The 22,460-nt window shown below is 45.5% G+C and overlaps 1 protein-coding gene across 3 annotated transcripts in view; it reads left to right on the forward strand.

Annotated features, from left to right (window-relative positions):
* The window catches only part of LOC109900669 (tyrosine-protein kinase Fyn), a 68,594-nt gene that overhangs the window by 35,101 nt on the left and 11,033 nt on the right, over positions 1–22,460 (forward strand). For all 3 annotated transcript variants that reach the window (XM_031837064.1, XM_020496399.2, XM_020496398.2), the window contains exons 3-7: positions 14,158–14,423; positions 16,482–16,578; positions 20,028–20,126; positions 21,173–21,276; positions 22,054–22,203. In XM_031837064.1, coding sequence (XP_031692924.1) covers positions 14,168–14,423; positions 16,482–16,578; positions 20,028–20,126; positions 21,173–21,276; positions 22,054–22,203 — 706 coding nt within the window. In that variant the 5' untranslated portion in view covers positions 14,158–14,167. The remainder of the gene's footprint in view (positions 1–14,157; positions 14,424–16,481; positions 16,579–20,027; positions 20,127–21,172; positions 21,277–22,053; positions 22,204–22,460) is intronic.

The raw sequence follows: 22,460 nt of genomic DNA on the forward strand, positions 1-22,460 counted from the left end.
ATCAACACCATCATCCGAGACACAGTGAACCCCTACAATTCGCATACCGCCCCAACAGATCCACAGAGGACTCAATCTCTATTGCACTCCACACTGCCCTCTCCCACCTGGACAAGAAGACCACCTTCATGAGAATGCTGTTCATTGACAACAGCTCAATATTCAACACCATAGTGCCCTCTAAGCTCATCACTAAGCTCAGGACCCTGGGACTGAACAACTCACTTGACAACTGGATCCTGGACTTCCTGACGGGCCGTCCCCAGGTGGAGAGGGTAGGCAACAACACATCCGCCATGCTGACCCTCAACACGGGGGCCCCTCGGGGGTGTGTGCTTAGTCCCCTCCTGTACTCCCTATTCACCCACGACTGCATGGCCGCACATGACTCCAACACCATCAAGGTTGTCGGTAACAGAGGGCCTAGCATGCCCCGATCCACATCGACGGGGCTGTAATGGAGTGGGTCGAGAGCTTCAAATTCCTTGGTGTCCACATCACTAAGGAATTAACATGGTCCACACACACCAACTTTGTCATGAAGAAGACACGACAACACCTCTTCCCTCTCAGGAGGCTGAAAAGATTTGGCACGGGCCCTCAGATCCTCAAAAAGTTCTACAGCTGCACCATTGAGAGTCTCTTGAATGACTACATCACCTCTATTCTTTCTATTATTATTGTTATTATTATTATTTATCTGCATTGTTAGGAAGGGCCTGTGAGTTTATCACTGTTAGTCTACATCTGTTATTTACCAAGCATGTCACAAATAAAATGTGATTTGATTTGAATTAAGCTGCAGCAATGCGATGCTTTCAGAGCGGGACAGAGAAAAGAAAAAGAAAGAATGAAACAACATTTTTTTTACTGAGGTTAAAGCATTTCTTTGCTAAAAAGACACAGAGACTGCTGATAAGAGTGCCATTGTTGTTGAGGCAGAGAACATGTATGTGTAGCCCATGGGCTACATATAGTAAGACAGAGGGGGCACTGTTTCACTCACTCCAGTGAGATAGTTTCAGCCACTTGCACATTGAAGGAAAGTTGACGGGTGCATAGTGCACTGTTCGGATGCTGGAATTATTTGGGATGAGCATGCAAAGGTAACCTAGTTTTTGTTGTTGATTTGTTTGACAATCTGATGAAAACATCATGACATCAGACTGGCTCCTGCCTGGGGCCTCTGAATAAATAAGTCCTTCCCTGCTTATCGGAGCTGTCATTTGTGACTGAGACTTGTAAAAGCTTGCTCCAAACAATGTACATTTGTTGATTGCTTGGCATACAAATACGATTTTTTCTTGGTACATTTGAAACTAGGTCTAGTTGTGGCTGCAACCGGACTACATTGTGAACGACTCTTGATGGAATGCCTTACTTGACTGCCATCGGGGTGATAAGTACATTATCGTTCACGAACTGCAGAAACGATTCATTTTCAAGTTCGCGTTTGTTGAGCAGAGGCTGTGTATGTTTTGGTTCTACAAAGCTGTGTCCATCATAACGTTCAATTAATTCATTCATTGCATGAATTCTTGCACCATGTTATCAATTATCAGTTCAGAACATGTATTTTTTATTCTTTATGCTTCTTGCAGCATGATTTATTTTGCCTGAAAATATGACAGACAGTTTTTGGTTGGAGCACGTTTCCGGAGTCACCGGTGGAGCGCGCATTAATCCTGCTGAAGAATTCATTGTGGACAGCTGGTAAAACAAACAACTAAAATGAACGATTCACTCATGAAAATGAATGATGACTCCCGAGTCAGTAAAAAGAGTCATTCAAAAAGAACGAGTCACTTCCTTCTGCCTGACACACAAAAGCACAAGATGTTTACTTCCTTATTCCTAAAAAATCAGTTGAAGCTGGAGGATTTTCCCTTTCTTAATGTCATGCCCAATGCTACATTTCCTTTAATTTCAGATCTCTAATATTAAGCCTCCATTTTGTGGTCCTCTGCAGCTCATTTGGTAGAGCATGGCGCTTGCCAGGATTGTGGCTTCGTTTCCCAGGACCACCCATACGTTAAATGTATGCACACATGACTTTGGATAAAAGCATCTGCTAAATGGCATTTATTATTATATTATTATATTATTTTAGTTCAGACGTACGTTTAGACATAGTTTAGGTTTCTGCTACTGTGAGAAAGAAAGGAAATCACATCTGTGCAGTATACTAAAATAACAGGAGCAGTAGATTTGCATAAGCTGTCTCCGTCCAGTAACCTCAATGTCTTTGTGTGTTGTTCAGCCCACCATGCAGTCAAATAAGATGTATCAACAATGTGCCTGTGTGACCTTGAGTCCTGAGCCTTTTGTCTGATTGTGTGAAAACAGAGGATCTGGGCAAAATGCAACAATGCTTCTTAGCGATGCTTTACTTCCTTGAGTGTACTAACCCGAGGTGGGACCAAGTCATTGTTTTTCAAGTCACAAGTAAGTCTCAAGTCTTAGCACTCAAGTCTCAAGTCAAGACTGTCAAGTATCAAGTCAAGTCTTTAACTTTGAGTTTCGAGTCCTAAACAAGTCATAATGTGCTCTTCACCAAATGTAATACCATTTCATATTTTTAACAAGAGTAATAGTTAGTATATTACATTTACGCAAATCATGAATCCTTTTAAAAATATCTATATATTTATTACTTTCCAAATAAACTTTATATTTCCATGGAAATACATGGGTAGCCATGAGAAAGACCCACCCGACTATCGAGGATCGCTATGGGGCGCAATCGGGCAATGTAGGCTTGTACACAATCGCCCAACCATAATCGCCCAACCTTGTTTTAGGAACATCAGGCAGGATTTAGGCTACCAACTGCCTAGTCAGTTGAAGCTCAATCTTGGGTGCAATGATCACGTTCCCGTACTGACTGACTGTGTGGAGGCTCATTGATTTAACATTACGTTAACCTACATGATACACTAGTAAGTAATAAAATATATAGCTGTCGGCTATATTAGCCACGTTAGCCACCGTTCTTTGTGCAGCTTCAAATGTCGAACAAAGTTGGAAATTGTTGAGGCTCCATCTGTAATTTTCTTCCCGCATGTTTTGCAAATTGCAATCAGTTTTTGTTGATACAGCGTTGTCTTTATATCCGAAAATAATCATTTTGGGTATCATCTTTCCAAGGGCTCCATCTGAATTCACCCACCGACGTTCCTCTGCACTGCCACGCACAACTTTTTCTCAGCTGGCACAATTTGATTGGCTGCTGTCCGATTCAAACTGTAATCCGTTAAATGAAGAGTTGATGTGCTGCACACTTTTTTAAAGTCATGTGACTCGTGTCCACACCTCTGGTACTAACTGTGCTGCACGGAATTAGACTTTCAACCCTTGCAGGAGATGCTTTGAAGCCCCATAGTGTCATGACTCGTGCCTGCACACACATTTCACTCGCACATATGCTAGTGTCATCATAATTTTTTATATTTATATTACCAGGGCCTTGGCAACAGCTTGGATAGGTGGTATAATGCTGTTGATTTATAACGGGCCTTCCCCGGGGGAGCTAGAGGGTGGAGGTCAGAGGTCAGGGGTCACGTCACGGACACAGCTGCATTGTTAACACAAGTTCAGCTGGCAGCATACTTCTGGAGGGCTCCATGACATGGTTTCAAAATGACATGGTCCATTTAGGGGAAGCTTGTATTTATGTCACTATTTATTTTTTATTTATTCATCCTCTGCTTTTATGCTTGTCACTCGACCAATCATTTACTCAGCCCTATGTTTTGAAACATCTCTTTGAAATGTAACACAGAACAAATGCATGTAAGTGGTTGATAAACCTACAGTAGCATCCTATGTTATGATGCAATGAGAAAATAGCAGTGGAATAACTACTATAATAGTGGATTGTGTTGTAAATGCATAGTAACACAATGCTGGTACTTGATTCTTAGCCTGATTAAACACCAAGTAACAGTTTCCACTGACTGCAGTCCCAGGGAGAGAAAGCAGGGAAGCCACATTGCTAATCCCTAACCAGAGCGTATTTGGCTGAGCTCATGCAGGCTAACAGCTAAGGGCTCAGGACGGCTGAAGCCTGAGGCTCAGTGGTTAGAGCAGCAGCTCTCCCAGCCAGGCAGGCAGCTCCTCTCCTTTCCCTCTCTGCTCGTTGGGATAGTGCTAGTCAGGTCCCCTCAGTCCCTCCTCCAGCAGCAATCTGAATGTCACAACTGACACTGAATGACCCTGACACAATGGTGCCAGCTAAGGCCCCTCCCATTCACCAAGCGCAGTGCAGCCTTACCCGGACTGCCCTGGCCTTTGACTGACAGGAGCAGGCAGGGCAGAGGACAGTGGCCTTCCTTGGGAGTTGGAGGAGGGAGGGGGAGGCTGGCTCAGTGTTTTGATCCTGGCTCAACCAGTGGAAAGAGACTTTAAGGAAGGAACGAGCGAGAGGGGAGAAGGGTTATCCACAGTTTTGACAGCTCACAGTTTCATAATCCCACCCAGAGAGGCAGCCTCCAATGCCCTAAAGCAGCTTGTTGAAATGAACCATAAACGGAGGGGGAAAAACACGCTCTATTCCGGGAGGAAACACATTAACGTCACACAACTTGACTGTCTCACTTATCCTCTGTAATTTATGGCTGTGGCAGAGAGAGGCAAGGCTACAGAGGCTTATCTGCTCTTCTTATCTTCACCCCAGGAAGCAGAGTTAGACACTGAGGAGCTTATTGTGGGGGGGTAGAGTGGCCCCTGCTTGTTTTTTAATTACAGAGCTTGGCGCATCCTCCAGCAGACCGCTTGGTGGGCACGAGTTGGGAAAAAGAGTCATGGAACAAGATAATCCAGCCCAGATACACACACATGTCTCCCATTCCCTTTGAAAGACCTGATATGTGTGATCAAGGCTGCTGAATGCTTGTTTGGATTTAAAGGAGAAATATGTTTTGTATTGAGTATTGGCCTTAAAGAGACTCTGAACAGTGGATTGGTTAGTCTGTGTGTTGCTGATCAAGGTAACAGCAGGATAAGCCTTCTTATTAGGCCTAATCAGTTTCATATCTCACAAGATTCCTGATGGAAATGGGAGCTTCCATGCTGTTTTCCTTTCATTCAGAGTAAGCCATGGAGTGGGTGGGGTACCGACCTCAGTGGTCGGGTGAGGAAAGCGTGGGACACACTTTCCCTCAGGTCTGGAGGGGAGATGAGGGGTCAGATAGGGATGTGGGGGGCAAGATGCTGGGGGGCCAAACAGGCAGGATATAACCCCACCCACTTTGCCAATGCACAGACCCCACTCCACTAGAGGGATATCTTCAACCACCAACTTACCATCCTGAGACAAGGCCGAGTATAGCCCACAAAGATCTCCGCCATGGCACAACCCAAGGGGGGGGCGCCAACCCAGACAGGAAGATCACGTCAGTGACTCAACCCACTCAAGTGACGCACCCCTCCTAGGGACGGCATGGAAGAACACCAGTAAGCCAGTGACTCAGCCCCTGTAATAGGGTTAGAGGCAGAGAATCCCAGTGGAGAGAGGGGAACCAGCCAGGCAGAGACAGCAAGGGCGGTTCGTTGCTCCAGATCCTTTCCGTTCACGTTCACACTCCTGGGCCAGACTACACTCAATCATATGACCTACTGAAGAGATGAGTCTTCAATAAAGACTTAAAGGTTGAGACCAAGTCTGCGTCTCTCACATGGGTAGGCAGACCATTCCATAAAAATTGAGCTCTATAGGAGAAAGCCCTGCCTCCAGCTGTTTGCTTAGCTTTTCGCTGTTAGCTGTTCGCCTCTTGAACTGAATATATGAAAATATATTCATTTGAAGACTGTATCTGTAACCCCCCCCCCACCGAAACAATTACAAAATAAGAAAACATTTGATCACAAAAACAAATTGTAAGTCATGGAGAGGGAGAACATCAAATGGTATTTCCCTCACTCTCTTTTTGTGAAGGCTGCTCCTTAGAAAATGGGAGGCAGATTTCTCCTTTTGTGGGCTGCAGGAGAGGAAAGGGGGCTAGTCCGGCCAGGCCAACCCTCTCTTTGGGCTCTGCGACTCCTGGGAGGTTTCGGGGAGGTTTGGATCCCGCCTGCTCCTCCAGCAGTGGTATTGTGCCTGATTGTTTCCTCGGGGCCATGCCAGGTGACCCCTGTAACCCGGCGGCAGTGGGCCAGTCCTTCTTGAACAAGAGCTCTCTCTCCTCACAGAGACACAGCCAGATCAGTCAGACCCGGAAGCAGCACACCATCGCACTCTCTCTCTCTGCCAGCTGATGATGAATAACATCACACCAGGCCATCGCATGTAATGGAGGGAGAAGGAAAAGGAGGAATCTGATGCCCCACACAGTCCGATTTGAATCCTAAATAACTACAAGGATCTTTGTCAGACTGTTAGTGCAGTGATTTGGATTAATTCCATGGCTCGCCTTGTAGCTGTTGTGATAATTGTGCTGCTAGCACTTACACATACACTCACACTGCTCACACTGCTCACACACTCAGGAGAAAATACCCCTCCTCTGCTCCCCTTTACTCAAACACACTGCTCACCCACACACAACTCCTTTGCTTCCCTTTTTTCTCTCTGTCACACATACACGCACACATAAATACTCTGACACGCACACACACGCACACACACACACTGCTTTGAGGGAAATGAGTGGCCCACTGACCTTTCTCCCATCACATTGTTTCTTGAGATCTCACATGTGTTCATACTAAGAAGGGTGGTTTTAGATTGCGTGTGTTGGGTGCTGTGTTTGTCTTCCTGTTCATGTTAAGTGTAGGTTGGTGATTGTGTGTGGAAGGAAAGAGCCATAAGCCTCTGAGCGTTAACCTTGAATAGCACAGACAGTCAGGCAGGCCTGCTCGTGATGTGGCTGGCTGTAAGCACACTGAGAGCAAAGAGGCGAGGCCGTTCCCCGGCGGACTGAGTCTCTGCATGTGACGCCCAGCACTGATCATTATCCGGCTCCTTTTGTCAAGTGTTTGTCAAGAGCTGTGCTCCGCCTCCTCCTTCTCCTCCCTCTCTCACACTTTGTTAACCTCCCTCTCCCCTTCTCTCTCCCTCTCTCTTTCTTTCTCCCCTTCTCTCAATTCAATTCAAGGGGCTTTATTGGCATGAGAAACATGTGTTAACATTGCCAAAGCAAGTGAGGTAGATAATATACAAAAGTGAAATAAACAATAAAAATTAACAGTAACATTACACATACAGAAGTTTCAAAACAATAAAGACATTACAAATGTCATATATATATGTATACAGTGTTTTAACAATGTACAAATGGTTCAAGTACACAAGGGAAAATAAATAAGCATAAATATGGGTTGTATTTACAGTGGTGTTTGTTCTTCACTGGTTGCCCTTTTCTCGTGGCAACAGGTCACAAATCTTACCTAGATTAACTGTCAGGACCCAAATCTGACAGAATCTGTGCAGAAGATCTAGGTGCTGCTGTAGGCCCTCCTTGGTTGGGGACAGAAGCACCAGATCATCTACAAACAGTAGACAATTGACTAGAGTCTAGTAGGGTGAGGCCGGGTGCTGCAGACTGTTCTAGTAACCTTGCCAAGTCATTGATACTGAAGAGGGTGGAGCTCAAGCTGCATCCCTGTCTCACCACCCAGCCCTGAGGAAGAAATTGGTGTATTTTGCCACAGACTAGTACATGTTCCTGGGTCTGGAAATTATTGTTCTCCCCCTCTAGGATGGAGAAGCTGTCTTCATTAAAGTATGGGGATTCTAGTGGGGGGATATAGGTAGCACACAGGAGGACATTTTTCTCTGTTGAGAGCATTTACTTATTTAGGTTTGGACCATTTAGGTGTGAGCAGAGCATGCTGTGCATCTGGTGCATGCCTCTTAGGTCGCAGGATGGGGCTTGGGTGGGTGTATTAGTGGGCTTCTCTATTCATCTGTCCCTCTCTTAGACAGGCATTGTCCTCCTCCCCTCCGTATCCTCTCGCCCCACTTAATCATCTTCTATCTCATTATCTCTGTAGACCTGATGCTCTCTCTCTCTGTCTGGAAGTTTGTTTTAACATTCACTCTGATGAAGGGCATGACACAGAGGCAGAGTCATATTTTACACGCACAGAACTGAAGTGAGAGAACAAAACCAAATCGTCTTGATCCTTTGTCTGGCTCTGCAGTGGCGAAAGAGAGACATGACTGGCTGCGTGGGCCACGTCATTGACCTGACTTGACTTTGAGACACACATTAATGACTAGGTCATTGAGATGAGCTCACCCAAATATCTACAGACCCACAAATATACATAGGAGTGTACAAAACATTAAGAGCACTGCTCTTTCCATGACATACACTGTGATTATAATCCTGACCAGGTGAATCCAGGTGAAAGCTATGATCCCTTATTGATGTCACTTGTTAAATCCACTTCTATCAGTGTAGATGAAAGGGGCGAGACAGGTTAAAGAAGGATTTTAAGCCTTAAGACATTTGAGACATGGATTGTGATTGTGTGCCGTTCTGAGGGTGAATCGGCAAGACAAAATATTTAAGTGCCTTTGAACAGGATATGGTAGTATGTGCCAGGCGCACCAGTTTGTGTGAAGTACTGCAACTCTGCTGGGTGTTTCACGCTCAACAGTTTCCTGCATGTATCAAGAATGATCCACCACCCAAAGAACATCCAGCCAACTTGACACAACTATGGGAAGCATTGGAGTCAACATGGCCCATCATCCCTGTGGAACGCTTTTGACACCTTGTAGAGTCCTTGCCCCAGCGAATTGAGACTGTTCTGAGGGCAGAAGGGGGCTGCAACTCAATATTAGGAAGGTATTCTTAATGTTTCGTACACTCAGTGTATGTCCTGTATAAGCATCCATTTTCTTTCCCTCTCCTCCTCCTCCGCCTGAGGTGTTCTGTCCAGACAGAGGGTGTCCCAAAATTGTCCAGACCATCCGTGTAAAGAGTGGTGATAAAGGGCTCTCCCCCCCAGGGCATAATGTGACAGTGTATACTAGTGATTCACCCTTGCCACCTCATCACCCCCTATGAAATATACATGCTTCCATCCAGGGCGTTTGGTCCTTCTGCAGCTCTCTTGCGGCTAGCCCGACACAGACTCTGAGGCATGCCAACCTTGAGTTTCCACAACCGCTCCATTCATATTTGACCTGGATCTGTGGATGGATCTGGTTTTATCCCCTTTATCTCCTCTCCTCTTTGTTGAGAGATGGATTACAGAACATATGCTGGAAGTTGACACCTTTTTAACTTGATTTAATCAATTGTCATCCCTTCTGCTTTTTATTTCATTTAAAGCAGCCTTAGATCCTTCAACGTTTTAGATCTTACAATTAAATATATTAATGAATTTGGTCCATATAGATCCTATATGAATGGCCTTTACTTTAACTAGCTTCTGGTCATGTTCTGCTTAATATTTGGTTTTCGATGAAGGACCATTGATCTGATTGGTTGAGCCAATCTGATGAGAAGAAAAGTGATAAGGATATGGGGTTCTATATGCAACACTGTGCTGATGGTTATCAGTTGGTTTCTATATGAAACACTGTGCTGATGGCTATCAGTTGGTTTCTATATGAAACACTGTGCTGATGGCTATCAGTTGGTTTCTATATGAAACACTGTGCTGATGGTTATCAGTTGGTTTCTATATGAAACACTGTGCTGATGGCTATCAGTTGGTTTCTATATGAAACACTGTGCTGATGGCTATCAGTTGGTTTCTATATGAAACACTGTGCTGATGGCTATCAGTTGGTTTCTATATGAAACACTGTGTTGATGGCTATCAGTTGGTTTCTATATGCAACACTGTGCTGATGGCTATCAGTTGGTTTCTATATGAAACATTGTGCTGATGGCTATCAGTTGGTTTCTATATGAAACACTGTGCTGATGGCTATCAGTTGGTTTCTATATGAAACACTGTGTTGATGGCTATCAGTTGGTTTCTATATGAAACATTGTGCTGATGGCTATCAGTTGGTTTCTATATGAAACACTGTGCTGATGGCTATCAGTTGGTTTCTATATGAAACACTGTGCTGATGGCTATCAGTTGGTTTCTATATGAAACACTGTGCTGATGGCTATCAGTTGGTTTCTATATGAAACACTGTGCTGATGGCTATCAGTTGGTTTCTATATGAAACACTGTGCTGATGGCTATCAGTTGGTTTCAGGCTGTTATTCTGCAGCAGAGGAAGGGGAGGAGAGAAGGAGTAAACAACAATACAAGCGCCTATGGCTAGCAGGTGTTTTCTGTTTTCTCAACAGGAGGGAAGGGGGCAAAGAAAGAGATGAAAGAGGTTGGGTTCAAACTAAGGGAGCAGTGATGCTGAGCTCAGTCCCTAGCCTGTGTTGAGGGGTCCGCAGTGAGCAGGCATCGTACTGGGCTCAGGCTCTGTTGTGGCTGTCTGTTTGTCTCCTGCTGTGAGGGCTGTCTCATAGCTGCCTACTGAACGGGAGAATAACAACACTGTGAGTGGTCTTGCAGTACTCTGTGATAGGGTTGTAGCTGACTACACACTGTTGTGTGTGCGCGTGCGTGTGTGTGTGTGTGCGCGTGCGTGTGTGTGTGTGTGTGTGTGTGTGCACGCGTGCAGGTGCGTGTGTGTGTGTGCGCGCACATGCGTGTGCGCATGCGTGTGCGTGTGTGTGTGTGTGTGTGTGTGTATGGCATGCTTGCCATGCTCAACATCTCCAGTCATCTACACAGCAACAACCTGTTCCATTTGGCTCCTTTGGATTCACCTATAATACTGTGCTGTTACCAGAGGCAGCTTTGACTGTATTCAGTTAACAACATCCTGCTTCCACAGATTACTCTGACATTTACCACAACACAAGCCAAGCCCTCTGACCGGATAACAGAGATCAATACAAATGTCGATGTCCAGAAGCCAATCCAATCTCTCTCTGCTGCCCAGAGGCTATGTTATGAGATAGATTATCAAGCAACTTTGAGCATTTTAAGTGATGCTACAAGTTGAAGACGATTAGAGATGCTGTGGAATCCACCACTGACCGTTACAGTTATCTGATTCTTGGCTCTCTTCCTGTCTAGGGCTTGTTGTGGTGGATTACAGTGTTAGCCCACTGAGTCATTGTAGCATTCGCATGTCGTTTTGCGGAGCCAGGGATTCATTGGTTGCCAGGCCACGGTCAGAGGCCAAATACTAGCCGCTGTCTGATATGTTATTTATTATATGAGACTGGATAATGTCACAGAGACTCATTTTTATCTGATCACTGTATCTGTGTGGATTTAGCCTTAATCTACAACTTAAACCAATATGTGTATTGCTCAGTTGTTTAAACTTTAATGGATTGGGAATCCTGATGCTCTCTGTCTCTGTCTCTGTCTCTGTCTCTGTCTCTGTCTCTGTCTCTGTCTCTGTCTCTGTCTCTGTCTCTGTCTCTGTCTCTGTCTCTGTCTCTGTCTCTGTCTCTGTCTCTGTCTCTGTCTCTGTCTCTGTCTCTGTCTCTGTCTCTCTCTCTCTCTCTCTCTCTCTCTCTCTCTCTCTCTCTCTCTCTCTCTCTCTCTCTCTCTCTCTCTCTCCCCATTTGCCAAGCATGCGGTCGTCAGTCAGTGATGATGTGGGAAGCAGGTTCTGGACCTTGACCATGCTCAATGGGTGGCCATTGTGTGTCAGCTGTGCTGATTGATGGAAGGGAGGAGGGCTTCCTATAATCTGGGCCTTGTTTTTTCCCTCTGGTCAAAGGGAAGCATACTGGACCACATTCTTTCTCCCATGTGTCTTAAGTGACTGCAGACTGCACTTCCTTCTTCTATCAGAAGAGATGGAATAGGCACAACACACCAGGCCAGGAGGCTTGGAAAGAGGGAAAGAGAGATCAGAGAGAGCGAAGAGGGAGAGAGAGAGAGGAGAGAAAAAGAAGGATAGAGAGAGAGACAGACAGAGACCGACAGTGCAAGGGAAACAGGGCTCTTATTGAAATTAGAGGTCGACCGGTTATGATTTTACGACACCGATACCGATTATTGGAGGACCAAAAAAAGCCGATACCGATTAATTGGCCAATTTTTGTAATGTATTTGTAATAATGACAATTACAACCATACTGAATGAACACTTATTTTAACTTAATATAATACATCAATAAAATAAATTTAGCCTCAAATAAATAATTAAACATGTTCAATTTGGTTTAAATAATGCAAAAACAAAGTGTTCGAGAAGAAAGTAAAAGTGCAATATGTGCCATGTAAGAAAGCTAACGTTTAAGGTCCTTGCTCAGAACATGAGAACATATGAAAGCTGGTGGTTCCTTTTAACATGAGTCTTCAATATTATGTATTATGTAATATGTCATAATTACTTAAAATTCTGGCAAATTAGGCGGCCCAAACTGTTGCATATACCCTGACTCTGCGTGCAATGAATGCAAGAGAAGTGCCTGCTAACCTGGATTTCGTTTAGCTAAATATGCAGGTTTAAAAATATATACTTCTGTGTATTGATTTTAAGAAAGGCATTGATGTTTATGGTTAGGTACACGTTGGAGCAACGACAGTCCTTTTTCACGAATGCGCACTGCATCGATTATATCGACACGCTAGATAAACTAGTAATATCATCAACCATGTGTAGTTATAACTAGTGATTATGATTGATTAAATTTAATGCTAGCTAGCAACTTACCTTGGCTTCTTACTGCATTCGCGTAACAGGCAGGCTCCTCGTGAGGCAGGTGGTTAGAGCATTGGACTAGTTAACTGTAAGGTTGCAAGATTGAATCCCCGAGCTGACAAGGTAAAAATCTGTCGTTCTGCCCCTGAACAAGGCAGTTAACCCACTGTTCCTAGGCCGTCATTGAAAATAAGAATGTGTTCTTAACTGACTTGCCTAGTTAAATAAAGATTAAATAAAGGTGTAAAATAAATAAATAAATAAAATTTAAAAAATGAAAATCGGCGTCAACCGATTTACGATTGTTATGAAAACTTGAAATCGGCCGTAATTAATCGGCCATCCCGATTAATCGGTCGACCTCTAATTGAAATCCTGAATATTTTCAAATGACACGTTTGAGGGCAGTCGTGGCTATAGCTGAGGACTAGATCACCAGTCTGTCTCCAAGGGAACACTGCAATTTACAGTCTGTTTGTCTGTGCTGGTCTACACAGACAGTGTTATTTTCATGTTTATTTTGTAGGCAGGTAATGAGATCACATTAATTGTCACAGGGTGAATAATTCTGTCCTGTGGTAATCTTCCCCAGCACCAGCTAGTTGATAAACGTTCTATGCTTTAATTTTGTGCCAATACCATCACAGCCAAGGCACAGTCTCTACAGAAGGTATTTGAACATGTTTTCTTGTCTGTAGGTGTGTTTACATACCAGTATTTGAAGACCTAGGTTATACCATAAAAGGAGACTATACTTGGTTTAGTAATAGTGTTGGAAGAAACATAGAGATGTCCTACTGGAAATATGTCCTGTCTCTTTATTAACAGACAGAAGCAACGTCCACACTCCCCCCACCTCCCACCCATAGGACCGGCCAGTCGATGCTGGCAGTGATGTTATCATGGAATAATGGATGAGTGAATACCCCTATGACCGATCCTCCATGGGTCCCCTTCTCCCCGACTAGCTCTCCTTCCCCAACACGAGTATATATCTGAGTGTATTTTTTTCCCCTGGCCGTGAAAGAGACACAGTGTTTGTGTGAGTCATCCGGAGCTCTGCTGTGTGTGTATGCGCCTGTGTGTGTGTGTGTGTGTGTGTGTGTGTGTGTGTGTGTGTGTGTGTGTGTGTGTGTGTGTGTGTGTGTGTGTGTGTGTGTGTGTGTGTGTGTGTGTGTGTGTGTGTGTGTGTGTGTGTGTGTGTGTGTGTGTGTGTGTGTGTGTGCGCGTGCGTTTGTGTGTGTGTGCGCGTGTGTATGTCAGGCTATAAACCTCCTAGTGCTCCTTGAGAGACAGCATTTCTCTAATGAGACAAGGACATGTCATCTGAGGAGAGAGGAGAGCAAGCCAAGAACAATGTTAAAGTACACCTCTATTCCATGTATTGTGGCTTGTCATCAGCCCTGTAACCTTCCTTTTCAGACTAGATGTTCTATTGATTTACAAGCAAGTTGATAATCCCTCTTCTTCTTCTCTGTGTTTCTCTCTGTTTCTTTGTGTTTATCTCTGTGTAGAATATAGATAATGGGCTGTGTACAATGCAAGGATAAAGAAGCAACAAAACTCACGGACGACCGAGACACCAGCATCTCCCAGAGTGCCACAGGCTTCCGCTATGGCGCCGATCCCACGCCGCAGCACCAGCACTATCCCAGCTTCGGGGTCACCGCCATCCCCAACTTCAACAACTTCCAGGCGCCTGTCGGCCAAGGGATGACCGTCTTCGGAGGGGTCAACACCTCCTCCCACACCGGGACCCTACGCACCCGTGGCGGAACAGGTAGGGGTGTCCATACGTTCCCCGTTAGCCCTTCTCCTGACTTCCCTGGACCCGCTTCACCTCACAGCCCAGTCCCGGCCCCTCGTCCCTGTGTTTGAACGTCCGGCCGGCGCGTGCACAGCCCTTTGTAGGGTGGGTTCATTGTTTACATAGAGAACATTCCCAGTCAGGATATCCTTTATGTTTCACTGAGCTTCTGCTGCTACAAGAGGAGCTACAGCGTTTCCACTTAATTAACACAGCTTCCATCAAAGTGTGGATTATTTCTGTCCCAAAATGATCCAAATCCACTGTCAGTTGCAGGGGACAAGGGGGTTTAACTTTGGTACAAACTGTCCCTCTCTCTCTCCTCTCTCTCTCTCTCTTTCTCTCTCTCTCTCGCTCTCTAAACCACTTTCATGACAAAATAGTGGTACTGCCTTGTCTGTCTAACAGGCACCATTTTGCCTTTCATGCTCATAGATGAGGTGCCGTTTGTGACATTCTATCGGGAATCATTTGATCTGTTTGCACTTAGTCAACAGTCTGAACGGAAATTCACAGCTAGTACTGTATGTACCGTGACCTTAAATTACTGAATTGAATGGGCCTCACTCACATGCCAATCCTCAGATTACTGTAGTAAATATATAATAAATAATAAACCATGCATAACCAAAGCCTGGTTGTTGTATTCTGGCTTGCTAGGGGTTTCTTGTAAGTGGAGGAGATGTGGAGGCATTTCTTCAGAAGTCATGCAGTCTGTTTGTATCTTGTGACAGGTAGATGCATCAGAGGTGTGGCATGCAAAATCCCCCCGTGTGCATCCTCTCTCTCTCTCTCTCTCTCTCTCTCTCTCTCTCTCTCTCTCTCTTTCTCTCTCTCTTACTCTCTCTCTCTTACTCTCTCCCTCTTACTCTCTCTCTCTTACTCTCTCCCTCTTACTCTCTCTCTCTTACTCTCTCCCTCTTACTCTCTCTCTGTTCTGTGTCATGTGAAAGGCAGCAGCTTGTTCTCTTCTCACTGCTACTATCCCCAAGGGCCTTGCTCTTAAAGCACAGACTATTCATTTCCACCGTACACTCAACACTGTCCCAACACTCAAAAGACTGTTTAGGCTTCCACCACCACCATATTGCTGTGGTGCATCAAGTCCTTTCAGATCAGGGAAAGGAGATGAATAAAGAAAGCTCTTTAGACTTGTGGAGACTTATGCTGAGAGATTCAGCAGACTGCCTGTGTAGATGGAGCAGGCTCAGCCCCTCTCTCTTTGGACTCCCTCTCAGCCTGTCTCCCTGTTCTCTCTCTCTCTCAGCCTGTCTCCCTGGACCCTCTCTCAGCCTCTTTCCCAGAACCCCTCTCAGCCTGTCTCCCTGGACCCTCTTTCAGACAGTCTCCCTGGACCCTCTCTCATCCTGTCTCTCTAGATCCTCTCTCAGCCTGTCTCCCTGGACCCTCTCTCATCCTGTCTCCCTAGATCCTCTCTCAGCCTGTCTCCTTGGACACTCTCAGCCTGTCTCCCTAGATTCTCTCTCAGCCTGTCTCCCTGGACACTCTCAGCCTGTCTCCCTAGATCCTCTCTCAGCCTGTCTCCCTAGATCCTCTCAGAGCTTGTCTCCTTGGACACTCTCAGCCTGTCTCCCTAGATTCTCTCTCAGCCTGTCTCCCTGGACATCTAGGTAGTTGGTAATAATAATAATCTTCTATTACATGTGGTATGTAGTGTATGTGCTACCTACCTGCCTGCTGAAAGATTGTATGAAGGACCTTTTTCCATTCATAATTGCTGCAGTGTTTGTATGCTATCCTTCAGGTGAAAGATGTCCAATACTGTATGAAGGCTTATTTCCAGCTATTTATACTGTCACCAATTTAATGGATGATTTCACATTCAATTCACTACAGCTTAGTATATCCACTGCATCCAGAAATGGCTGCAGACTCTAGTATAAAAACTACCGTGCACCCAGCTTCCCTTCCAGGGTCAGTCAGTTCAATGTTAGTCTCTCAGACTCTAAGGTTCATTTGCTGCACTTCCTAATCGCTTGAGTGCTGACGCTGTGTGTTTTCTCTCGGCAGGAGTCACCCTCTTTGTGGCACTTTATGACTATGAGGCACGGACAGAGGATGACCTCAGCTTCAGGAAAGGGGAGAGGTTTCAGATTATCAACAGCACGTAAGTACAGTATAGTACAGCCACTTATCACACATCACACCTACTGCACTGAGAGTGGGAAAAGGTCTATATTCTAGATGTAAATATCATATTAGAATCACTCTGGTAGCCTGGCTGCCTAGGTTTATCACTTTGACCGGGGGAAGGTGTTGGAATGACTGTAAAATAAGTTTTATTTCCATTTTCAAGACATCAGCATTTAAATTGTATGGAACAGGCAGGGGTCTTTAGTTTGAGGTGGGGGATGTGGAATGGTTTTGTGTTGTTCTTCAGTCTGCTTTAGTCTGGTGTAGACTTCCTATTTGAACGGTCTGACACAAAGTGCAGCCACTCTGTTACGCCTCTGTCAGCACAACTGTCTCAGACCAGCCCATGAACATGCTGCTCTGAAACCTCATGGATGGGTTTTTCCTTCTCAGCAGGCTTTAGTGACACACTGAAAAATGTCATTTGATATATTCTCTCAGAAGTATGACTGTCTGTGTCTGTTTAGGTTTGTGATTTCCCAGCTCCTCCTCCACTGTCCCCATGTTTATGTTCACCCATGTAGTTTTTCAACCTAAAGCCCAGGCAGCACAGGGGATACTCACCAGTCTCCATACCCATCCATACTGCTTTAGCAGCTGACATCCTGTCCTTTCTCCCGTGTGGAAGGGCTGCTCCTCATACCCCAGTAGCACACGTTTAACCACCACCACCCACTGCCCACCCATCTAGAGCAAAGGCAGGAAGACATCATCATTAGGACCCTCTCTATGCTATCCTCCCCTCCTCCTCTCCTCCCTTCATCTTCTCCTCCTGGCCAGTGGCCAGTCAGAGCTGCAGCCTCAGCCCTCCATCATCCACCCTCCGTCCGCCCACGCCTCCCTCACTTCTAACTTCCCTCCCTGGCAGCATCCAGGCACTGTTCTAGCTTGGCACACTGTCCCCTGCTGGAGAGAAGAGTAACTGCACCCAGCCCAGGCCCAGTCTCTCCCTCTCAGGCCAGGCTGCCTGGCAAACAGACAGTACATGGTAGATGCCTGTTCAGGCAGGGAATCACGTGAGCAGCCATGGGAATCCTGTGAGCAGCCATGGGACTCCTCTGAGCAGCCATGGGACTCCTGTGAGCAGCCATGGGACTCCTGTGAGCAGCCATGGGACTCCTGTGAGCAGCCATGGGAATCCTGTGAGCAGCCATGGGACTCCTGTGAGCAGCCATGGGAATCCTGTGAGCAGCCATGGGACTCCTGTGAGCAGCCATGGGACACCTGTGAGCAGCCATGGGAATTCTGTGAGCAGCCATGCGAATCCTGTGAGCAGCCATGGGAATCCTGTGAGCAGCCATGGGACTCCTGTGAGCAGCCATGGGAATCCTGTGAGCAGCCATGGGAATCCTGTGAGCAGCCATGGGACACCTGTGAGCAGCCATGGGACTCCTGTGAGCAGCCATGGGACTCCTGTGAGCCATGGGACTCCTGTGAGCAGCCATGGGACTCCTGTGAGCCATGGGACTCCTGTGAGCAGCCATGGGACTCCTGTGAGCAGCCATGGGACTCCTGTGAGCAGCCATGGGACACCTGTGAGCAGCCATGGGACTCCTGTGAGCAGCCATGGGAATCCTGTGAGCAGCCATGGGACTCCTGTGAGCAGCCATGGGACACCTGTGAGCAGCCATGGAAATCCTGTGAGCAGCCATGGGACTCCTGTGAGCAGCCATGGGACTCCTGTGAGCAGCCATGAATCGCTGAGCTTGGTGAATGCAGACAACATGTTTACAGGGAAGCATCCCAAACAATAAGACTCAAGTGTTTATAATGTTTGATTCTGATTGCTTAGAATAGTTTCCTATAACATGATTGCTGTAACAAGATGACACATGTATACGTCTTCATCATGCAATTGCACATTTAGCACATTTTTTCACAGTCTGTTTTTGTACAACTACCTCAGAAATATGCAGGAAATACCACAGATGTTTTGTTTAATGATTACTCTGTCATTAGCAGTGACCACAGGGAAAGAAGTTAGTTGAAGCATGACAATACTTCTGGAGATGGGAGAAGGATGGTTCTTTGTTTGTTTACCCATGTTGTTGTTTTCTGTCTTTGCGGCGCAGCCGACTTGGTTTAAAGAGCGTTTGTTTAAGAAGACAGAAGTGGTGAATGGACTGGGGTCCATCCCGTCCCTCTCTGTCTCTCTCTCTCTCTCTCTGCCTTTCTCGCTCCTCCTTTCCTCCCAGCAGTCCATCATTCCTCTCAGCTGTTGGCGTTAGCGTGTTAGCTTGAACACACTAGCCCTCCAGATGTAACCTCCATTGTCCTCTCAGAACAAATGAAACCCGTCATGTTTTTATTCAGGACAAATGAAAGACTGCTACTAGGGATGTAGTAGTAGACAGTGGTAGGTGGTTCTGTGTGTGGGGGAGACTATGTTTGAGGGACCAGTGTTTGTGTGTGTGTGTGTGTGTGTGTGTGTGTGTGTGTGTGTGTGTGTGTGTGTGTGTGTGTGTGTGTGTGTGTGTGTGTGTGTGTGTGTGTGTGTGTGTGTGTGTGTGTGTGTGTGTGTGTGTGTGTGTGTGTGTGTGTGTGTGTGTGTGTGTGTGTGTGTGCGCGCAGGCTAGCAAATAATGGACCACTCCTTAGCATCACCTATGTCTCCTGTGCTTTCCATGTGTGTTTTTTATGGTGTTGCGGAGGACTCAGGGGGAAGAGGAAAACAGGGAGGAGGCTGGGGAGGAGAGGATAAATGAATGAGTGGTGGGGTACTGTGGAATACATTGAGAGGAATACAGGGAGATTAAGAATGTAATGCAGTCTGGTGCTGAAAAGAAGAAGGGACTATACTGTGTTTGAGAGACAGCGAGGGATAACAGTTAAGTGTGTCAGGAAGTGGAGATATAAAAAGAAAGATGAAATGAAATGTGCGAGGGAGAGAGGGATGTAAACGAGGCCAGTGTGTTGGGAGGACAGGAGAGTGAGTGTGATGGAGAGACGGTTGTTAGAGGGAGAGAAAGAGGACAGGAGAGAGGCGGTAATGGCTGCATGGGCATGCAAGCTGTGGTCGTTAAGAGCTCTCCCTCCTTTCAACCCCTGCTTGTATTCAGACAGTGCTGCCAACACATGCTGCCTCCCTACAGTATAGGATTCCATATGAACAAGGCATGTACTGCTACCCAATGTATTCACGTCAAATGCATTATTGATCACAGTGGTTCATTTGTTATTTCTATAGCCAATCTCCTAATACATAGTGTACATGAAACCATCTGATCCCACGTGGGTTCCTTTGGTTAGCAGGGGTTAAACCCTTTAAGCCTCACCCCTACCATGACTGACTAGTATTGCACATGTGTATTGATCAATACTGTAGGGAATGTCATGTAATGATGCTTTTCCTCTGCTCTCTCTCTCTCCATCTATCACTCTCCCTCCCTTTCTCTGCCCCCCTTCTCTCTCTCTCTCCCTCAGTGAAGGGGACTGGTGGGATGCTCGTTCCCTCACCACCGGTGGAAATGGTTACATCCCCAGTAATTACGTGGCTCCAGTGGACTCCATCCAGGCTGAGGAGTGAGGAGCAATCTGTCATACTGGGTTTCATTGGGACACTTTCTGACAGAGCTGAATACATGGCACACCAGACACCAGGTCACAAAGTGACACTTCTCCTGTCACATCACTCACACACACACACTCACACACACGTGCACACGCACACACATACACACTCTCTGTCTCTCTAACCCTCTCTCTTCTCACTCTCTTTCGCTCTCTCTCCTCTGTTTTCTATCTGAGACAACAGGGAGAGAGGAAGATGTCAGAAGTTTAGACAAGCGCAGATATGCTCTCTATATCTCAGTGCCTGAAGTTAACAGTCAAGACAAGGCTCTGATGAGAAATGTAAACATACTGGGATTTGTACAGTATGTCTCTGCAGAGCTGGCACTTTCACCGGCTCATTAAAAACACTTTTATTAGACACTATAAAAGAGAGGAGAGTTGTGTGAATTGTTAAATGCTGTGTTTTCAGATATTTGAAATGGCAGAGACAGTGTGAGAGTTTTTCCCGAGTGAGTGAGGGTGTGTGTGTGTGTGTGTGTGTGTGTGTGTGTGTGTGTGTGTGTGTGTGTGTGTGTGTGTGTGTGTGTGTGTGTGTGTGTGTGTGTATATATATACCTTGGTGTCAGACAGTGCTACAGGCCCCTTCCCCCACCTCACTCTCCATCAGACTCTGGTGAATAATGATGTCATTATTCTATTGGTGCACCACAAGGTACACTATAGCAAGATGGACTTAAACAGCCAGGGTTTGTATGGGGGGTGGTTCAATCCACCAACACTGAATTATTACTGTAAGAGACATGTTATGCTCCCTCTCTATATGTATTTAGCCTCTAGTCTCAGAGACCACGGCCACATGGGGATTTATTGGCGTTGTTGCAGTGAGAGTTTTAACTGGCCCTGTGACTGGTGTCACAATCAACGTGTCTCTGATCGCTGTGTATCAGATGATCATTTTTAAACTCAAAGACCCTTTACACACATAGTCTGTACCAAACCAAGATGGATGGTTTATGATTGTGCCTCCCTCACTCGTTGCTACCCACTCTTCATAGCTGGTACTTTGGGAAACTAGGCCGGAAGGATGCAGAGAGGCAGCTGCTGTTCACTGGTAACCCCCGTGGCACCTATCTCATCAGAGAGAGCGAAACTACAAAAGGTAACCACCAACTCATCTAAGTGTACCCAACTGTCATACTTGAGTAAAAGTAAAGATACCTTAATAGAAAATGACTCAAGTAAAAAGGAAAGTCACCCAGTAAAATACTACTTGAGTAAAAGTCTAAAAGTATTTGGTTTTAAGTATACTTAAGTATCAAAAGTAAAAATAGAAATGATTTTAAATGACTTCTGTTAGGCAATCCAAATAGCACAATTTTCTTGTTTTTTAAAATGTATTTAGGGATAGGGGTAGTCAACGGCACACTCAGACATAATTTACAAATGAAGCATGTGTGTTTAGTGAGTCCGCTGCATCAGAGGCAGTAGGGATGACCAGGGATGTTCTCTTGATAAGTGTGTGAATTGAACCATTTTTCTGTCCTGTTAAGCATTCCACATGTAACAAGTACTTTTGGGTGTCAGGGAAAATATATGGAGTAAAAAGTACATCATTTTCTTTAGGAATGTAGTGGAGTAAAAGTAAAAATGGTAAAATATATAAATAGTAAAGTAATATACAGATACCCCAAATGAAGTAGTTACTTGAAAGTATTTTACTTCAGTCCTTTACACCACTGCCTGTGTGGTAGGACAGCTGTCTAACAGAATGTTTGATATACTGTTCATTTATCCAACTGAGCAGCTGACTATTCTATAAAATCTCATTCTGTATCTGTTAATACTATCAATCATTTCCCATGACCCTCAGTGCTAATGCATGAGGTAAGTGATTGTTTCCCAGTGACACTCTACTCCCCATCTGTGTGTCCTACAGGTGCCTTCTCCCTGTCCATACGAGACTGGGATGACGTGAAGGGGGACCACGTGAAGCATTATAAGATCCGTAAGCTGGACAGCGGCGGTTACTACATCACCACCAGGGCTCAGTTTGAGACCCTACAGCAGCTGGTACAGCACTACTCAGGTAAGAGTCAGAACAGGTCCAAGTTACACCATTCATACACCATTCGTTAGACGTATATGACTGAAATGCATACGATAGCCATATTGCCTCAAAAATGGCTAGTTTATCATCGGTTTCAGTGCAGGCCTAGAGTTGCAGTAACAGTGAGCTGAACAAAACAGTCAGTTATACCATTCATACACCATTATTAGAATGTTTATTAGACATGTATGAGTGGCGTAGCTATGATGACCTGTTAGAGTTGCAGTAATGTACAG

The sequence above is a fragment of the Oncorhynchus kisutch genome, linkage group LG12 (assembly GCF_002021735.2).
Source record: "Oncorhynchus kisutch isolate 150728-3 linkage group LG12, Okis_V2, whole genome shotgun sequence".
In the NCBI taxonomy this organism is placed as follows: Eukaryota; Metazoa; Chordata; class Actinopteri; order Salmoniformes; family Salmonidae; genus Oncorhynchus; species Oncorhynchus kisutch.